General features: G+C 41.5%; 1 protein-coding gene across 2 annotated transcripts in view; it reads right to left on the bottom strand.

Annotated features, from left to right (window-relative positions):
- Positions 1-7034, bottom strand: part of ttll4 (tubulin tyrosine ligase-like family, member 4) — a 25306-nt gene that overhangs the window by 13890 nt on the left and 4382 nt on the right. For both annotated transcript variants that reach the window (XM_032515394.1, XM_032515393.1), the window contains exons 2-6: positions 3855-5167; positions 3017-3461; positions 1072-1240; positions 858-934; positions 603-666 (exon numbers count right to left, since the gene is read on the bottom strand). In XM_032515394.1, the coding sequence (XP_032371285.1) occupies positions 603-666; positions 858-934; positions 1072-1240; positions 3017-3461; positions 3855-4502 (1403 nt within the window). In that variant the 5' untranslated portion in view covers positions 4503-5167. The remainder of the gene's footprint in view (positions 1-602; positions 667-857; positions 935-1071; positions 1241-3016; positions 3462-3854; positions 5168-7034) is intronic.

Here is a 7034-nt window from a genome sequence, read left to right as displayed (position 1 = left end):
GGATCTGATGGATATTCATTTTATGCCATTATAGAGACCAATTAGAAATCTGGGCTTTTGGGGATGTTTGGCTGTTTAAAGAAAAGACACGGACATTTTGAAGTTGAGAAAAATAATTCTCAACACCAAAAGCATTAAATGAAAAAAATAGCTTTTGCAGTTGACTAGAAGAAAATAAACATTGTTTTTTCTTTAGTTATTGACTCGATTAATTTCATCGGCACAGTAGTTATTTATACGGCCATCGTGAAGCCACAGGGAGGCTTTAGAAACACTTGTGAGTGAATATAGAAAGTAGGAGATTTGTATGATTTGAATGGCTGTCAACAGTGATCATGCTTCACTAGGTGCACAAGAGGAAAAACCGGGACTAAGCATACAACAACAGAGAGTGTGGCAGAAAGACTAACTCGTTACACTCTAACATAGTGAGGGTGAATTTACACATTTGTAGAAAATGGAAAGCTATCTGCTCTATGAGAAAGAAAATACGTCAATGTGGGAGCTCGTCCACAGAGTTTGCATCAGCCAGTGTTCATGGTCTTGTGGTTACCTTAAAAGTCAACCTAAATAGTTGTTTGGGGTTACAGAGTGCGCCTTACCCAGAAAGGAGAGCGATCGATGTGGTCGATGAGGTGCCAGTGATGGACGAACAGTTTGAATCATCTGAAGACAACAGACAATAAAAATCAATTAAGACAATTAAATCAGCTGTTTAGGACATAAACAGAGCAAACTGCCTGCTGACTGAAAGCATCTTAAGTACTCAGAGGTGTGTGTGTGTGTGTGTGTGTGTGTGTGTGTGTGTGTGTGTGTGTGTGTGTGGGTGTGTGTGTGTGTGTGTGTTACAATCTTACCATCATCACTACAGGCATTTTCCAGCTCATCAGGCAGCTCCTCCTCAGCTCCATCCACCTGCATAACACAATCCTGGCTGGAAACATTAATATGAGGCAAAGCATTCAGATAGAGGTGGGGGTCGGGGGGTCGAGGGTGGTGGGGGTGTGGGGGGTGGGGGGGTGGGGGTTAGAACGGCATCTATTGGTTGCGAAGCAATTAGCTGGTGCTCACCCAGACAGGAAAGTCTCTCCAACCAGACCATTGTCTGTCGGCGAGGGTGAGGAAGCGAATGAAGATGAAGAGGACGTGGAGCCAGGCTGTCCCTGCCTGGTCAGGTGGATGGCGGAGATCTGAGAGGTCACGGAGCCCACCAGGACTCCTGCAGAACTCGAGGCCACGGCTACAAGGGAAAGATCAGGATTTCATTCAGCAAATTTGCAATGGCCCATTTAGGTTTTCATGCTTGCTGTTTTGGAACGGTTTATTGAGCTTGTCAGATTCCTCCACCACGGCGGATGTTGTCTTTCTGCCTGGTTGACCTCATGATGTTTGGTGGTAGTTCACGGGAAAACAGACTCACCACAAGGTAACACTTTATAATAACCATCACTAATGAATGGTAAATTGACAGTTATTTAAAACTATATTGAAGTTATTTTACTGTCAAACGATAAAATGATGATTTAAATAATGCTTACCAATTATTGGTAATGTCATAGCCTAATTTATGCTATGTTATCAATAGACTAGTGTGAATAATAAGTTCAAACATTCAAACAGTTTAAAGTTTGTCAATGGTTAATAATTGTTTTTTAAAACATGTAAACATTATTTGGATGGCTATTGTCTTGTCAAAACTAATGCTTATAATAATAATAATAATAATAATAATAATAAGTAAATGATTAACAAATGGTTTATAAAGTATTAAGTAACAGTGATTTGGCCCCATTAAATCTTTTTTGGCAATCTATAGAAGAGATGATTATTCTATACTGATAGTAACTATCTAATAATGTTTATAGATGCTTTACAAAACAATTATTAACCATTAACAAGGTTTTATATTCATCACATGCAACTTTATAATTACCCTCCAAATAATGGTTCTTGACAGAGTATAAACAATTTCTTGATCATTAACAAATACTTAATAGAATATATATATATATATATATATATATATATATATATATATGATGTGAGCACAAACAAGTACTTGGTCACATATTATGTTTGTCTGTGTTTTCGTATCAACAATGTTATATTGTTGGCTTATCATGTTAAACGTGGGCAAAACTTCCAATAATGAGCTTAACATATCTTAGACAAATCCCTGTAGGCTAAAACGTTCGAATTTCCAACATTTCTGAATACTCAGTCACTGCAGTGTTAACACTGTGGCGTGTAACTACAGTAAACAACGTCAACATGGCTGCAAGTGTCGTTAAACTCTCCCCAATTCCAGGTCACATTACTCCTGAAACATTTTCTGTTAGTAGTATTTGGTTTAAAAGTCTTATTTGATTTATGACTGTAGGAATTGCTGCTATATTCTATTAGTGTCAACTGCTAACTAAAGTAGCTACATGGCTAACGGCAGTAAACAATGTCATCTTAGCTGCCAATGTTGTGAAATTCTCCCCGGTTCCGGGTCGCATTACTCCTGAAACATTTTATGTTTCTATGTAGTATTTGGTTTAAAAGCCTTTATTTGTGACTGTATAAATTTATGCTAACTATAGTAGCTACATGGCTAGCAGCAGTAAACAATGTTATTCTGGCTGCCAATGTTGTTAAATTTTCCCCAAATCCGGGTCGCATTACTGCTGAAACATGTCTGATTGGCTAGTGTCCGGTTGCGTATTATTTGGGGTAGAAGCCTTTTTGGAGATTTTTGAGGATATAAAGTCCTGCTATGTACTCTGTTGCAGTAGCTCAACTTCAGTTGTAGATTCAACTAGTGAAACACGCGGGCCAATCAGAGCAGACTGGGCTTTTTCAGGATAAGGGATGTTTTTTTGATTAATTTACATTAAAGCATGTAAACATGTTCTAGTACAAAACACAAAATGCAAGAGTTAACCTGAAGATGCTATATAATAGTTGCCCTTTAAAATAATAAATTCTAACATAACTAATAATTAGTAACCGTTGTTAATTACTTAGTTGTTACCTGTGAAGGCATCCAGCAGTGTGGGCTGATTATCCTGAGTGGCACTGACACTGGCTCTGAGCACAGTTGGCATGGGGCCAATGAGAAAGGGATTGGCTGTTGGAGGACTGAGTCTTCTGCGTGGGGACAAAGTGCTTTCAGGTGGACGTGCACTTTCTGGGGCCTGCTTTAGGTCTAACAATGCTGTTGTTTGGGGCTTGCAGTTTGCACCTCTTACAATTAACTGATTGTCTAAAGCAGTTATTGTTGTGCAGCCGTTTTGTGTCTGACTGCTTTCTGTTGTTCTAGCAGAATGGCTCCTCCTTGAAGTCGTTTCTCTTCTTATTTCTACTTTTGTGCTGGCAGTGCTGGAAGCATCCTTTCCCAGTGCTGCCCCCTGATGTTCACAGAGAGTAAGGCATGGAGGAGGCACTGACGGCAAGGAGGAAGAGTTTGCAGCTTCAGGCTAAAAAGACAGAAACAAGAAGGGTCAGATGTGCAAGAGGCAGTATTTGGACCTATTGTAAAATCGACATGTCAGCGCCCCCTGGTGGCGCTCTCTACTGTGCAGCCACTAATTACCTGGTGGCCCAGATGCACATGTCCAATATTGTTCTAAATGGACAGCACGAGCTCAAAAATCAACCACAAATACAAACAGCCTGTCTTTTTAAACATGTTTATGGTCAATGTAAGACAAACACTGTATGGATTTAATGTTAAGAGTTGTATATCCAACACCTTTTATTTTTTATATTTGGGGACATTACTTAACTAACACGTTTCCTGATGTGGCTTTCACATTGGGAAACAATCAAAACTGATGCTCCAGGCCGCAGGCTGAAACATCAATACTCACCATCAGCTTGTTAGTTTGCTGCAGAGTGGGCTGTCCTTTGATGAACAGGTCTTGATGACAAACTAATGAAAGTGGCGCCAATCCATGCGGTGCATCACCCGTTGCAGCTTGACGTCGGCTCGTTGCTGAACTGTTCGCAGGTTGCGACGGTTGGAGGGACACAGACTTCTGCATGTTACCCGTCAGCTGGACATCAAACCCAATCGGGCATTCCTTGTTGGGGATGGAGGAAGGGACACTGGTCTCTGTGAGGCTGCTACCAGCCTGCTTCCGTCCTGTTGACAGTACCTGGTATGGGTTTTGAATCCCATTAAGTTGTTTTGGAAGGTTTGGAGACCCATCTGGCACAGCGGTGAATTGGCTCTGGGTCTCTTTGTTTATTCCGTCCCCCTTCTCCTCGACAGAAACCACAGATGGGGCCACTGTTGTCTGCCTCAAGGGGGAAGCAGATGAGGCAACATTGGAGGAGAAAAGTTTGGCTGGATCCCTTCTCCTGGATAGCTGTAGTGAAGTACGACTAAAAGGCACTTTAGTGGCCACCACTGTCTTGGCACGTGTATTGAAAGAGGCTGTAGTGGTGAGACTATCTGCACTGGAGCAAGTCCGAAGCTTCGCCCCATCCCAGGGGGAAGACTGGTTGGTGGGCATTGCACCGCTCGACAAATGTGTGTTTTTTTCTGAAGAGCCACGTTCGGCGACAGAGGTCTCAGGTGGAGATTGATAGGCAGGATAGGAATAACAGTCGAGACAAGACCTAAGCCTGAGAGGGAGGAAAGGTTCTCTTCCTGTTCCTCCTGGAACCTCCCCACTTAAGGAGTATTTGATTCTGCAGGAATGACTTTTGAGATGTCAGCTCCAGTGGAATGGAGTAAACTGTCTGTTGGTCACTGTAGATGGACTACAAGTTCTTGAAAAATCCTGACCAGCAGTAAACATAACTGCCCCCACAGATGCAGTGACAGCAGGACAACGTTAGGTCTTGGTAGCGATGCAGGGTTAAGGGTTAAGCCTTCACATGAGGCTCAGACAGGCAGGCACGTAAGGTTTTTCTTCTGAGACAAAGTGGTTCCCACTCTAACTAACAGTGACACTCAGAGTTTGATATAAGACCGAGGACAAGTCAATAAGTCTCGAGAACATTGCTGATGCCGACTGAGCTAGAAGCAGTTTCCCCTCCGTCTTCTGAACAACTCCGGGGGGGGGAAGTGAACTTTAGACTGCATACTTCGCCTCACACCAAAGTGCCAGGTCGTAGAGGAGAAGGTGGTGTCCTTGGAGTTAGCGTACAGGCAATAAACCAACAACTTTCACCACTGAAAGTACACAAGAAGAGAAGCAGAGTCAGTGTGAGAGAATCTGAGAAAGTATGAGAAGACTTAATCCGTAATCCGTCTTATATGGAAAGAATGTCACACAAAACCCATTTAGTACAGAAACTAACACTGAAAGTTATTGGTTATTGCTTCACTAGCTGTAAAAACTAATTTGTAACTATTCTATTTATTTTAGGCCTCAGAACTGGAGTGATGTGACACACTTTCTTTATCTTTGTGAGGACTTGATCAGCAGTGCTCTGAATCAGCGGCAAGCTCTCTAATTACTTTTTTTCGGGAGACATATAAAGACATATTCCAGTAGTTGAGTCTACTAAAGATAAAGGTTTTTCCAAATCCTTTGAGCCAGACGTGCTTTAACCCTTGATATATTCTTACAGTGATAGTAGGCTGACTTTGTAATCATCTTAATGTGGCTTATGACTGAAAAGCAAGATGTCTATATCAAGAAAATCTACAAAAACGTCACACTATATTTGCGAATGTTGCCAGCCATTTTTCTTTAACTACGTATTTTGAAGTAGGGCTGCACAATATATTGGTTTTTAACCACCATCGCAATGTTAACTGGGGCCCTACACATATCGCGAAAGGCTGCGACACATCGCGATAGAAACTCAATGTTTTTTTTTTTCGATTTTTCATCAGTAAAAAACTGCACTTTAAAATCTAACTCTCACTCTTTTTTAAAATGGTGCCTTTTATATTCAGTTCAATGTCCAATGTATTCAGTAGCATAATGGTGGAAATTATTTCATGTGTTTTAAATTCAACAAGCCATTTGATGTATTTTAGCAGAATAGTGAAAGCAGCAGAAATGCAGAACTGAGTAGGCTACACTTTAATATCTGTTTATCCATCGAAAGTAATATCGCATATATTTTCCTCACATCGTGCAGGCGGTTTCGGACAGACACGTGTGTGCGTGTGTGTGTGTGTGTCTCCTAGACAGTGTTGCCAGATCTCGCGAGACAAATACGCAACCAGGCCTGTGAAAACAAGCCCAAAATAAGCGACTTTTTCTACGTAGCCCCCCTAAGATCCTGGAAGAGAAAAATAAATAAAACTGTGTTACAATCCATGTAGACAGATTGGTAAACTGTACACACGGTTGGCTAGAGTTTATTTATTTTCTCCCCCTGAGCTTCAGGACAATGACCACAGGAGTAACTTAAACCACCTTTTAACATTAGTTAACATTATAAAACTGATGGGATTTGAAATCACTTTTTTTCACAGTGATTTTGACTTGTTCCCCACGACGGGTTGAATCCATTCTTTTCCTCCTTTCTCTTTCTCCCAGTCTTTGTTATATTTCTTCCCGTATTTCTCCCACTTTATCCCGGGCATTTATTCCTCCAAAAACTCTCCTACTGTAGGCTACACTCACCATTAGTCGCTACTCGCGCATTTTCCTAACCAGAAAACAACAGACTGCCCTGCTCGGCCTCTGATTGGTTGGTACTCGTTTCTATCTGGGTCAGAGCCAATTAGAAGCAGGAAGTGGGCGGGACATAACGCTGCTGTCTATAGTGTTTATGGGGAAAGGGGCGGGATCGAGCGAGCCGGTGTTGTGTGCCTTCTGGTTTTTCCACCTACTGGTTTCCGAGGCTGTCCAGATGCCGTGTAAACCTCAACGGCTACCCACGTCGACAGATTCGCTACAAATTCATAAACATTTTACTGGCCTTTGCATGTCACACCTCAATATAAACTATTCTGAATTGAAACACAATATCTGAGCACGACACTACAAAAACATTGACAGCGGGAAATTGTGATTTTAAATAAATACGATGATCCGCGGTCGCGCTGGGTTCGAAAAAAAAAAAAAAAAAAAAAAACC

Source organism: Etheostoma spectabile, chromosome 5 (assembly GCF_008692095.1).
Source record: "Etheostoma spectabile isolate EspeVRDwgs_2016 chromosome 5, UIUC_Espe_1.0, whole genome shotgun sequence".
Taxonomy (NCBI): Eukaryota; Metazoa; Chordata; class Actinopteri; order Perciformes; family Percidae; genus Etheostoma; species Etheostoma spectabile.
The sequence above is the reverse complement of the archived record's forward strand: the minus strand, read 5'-3'. Positions and strand labels throughout refer to the sequence as shown.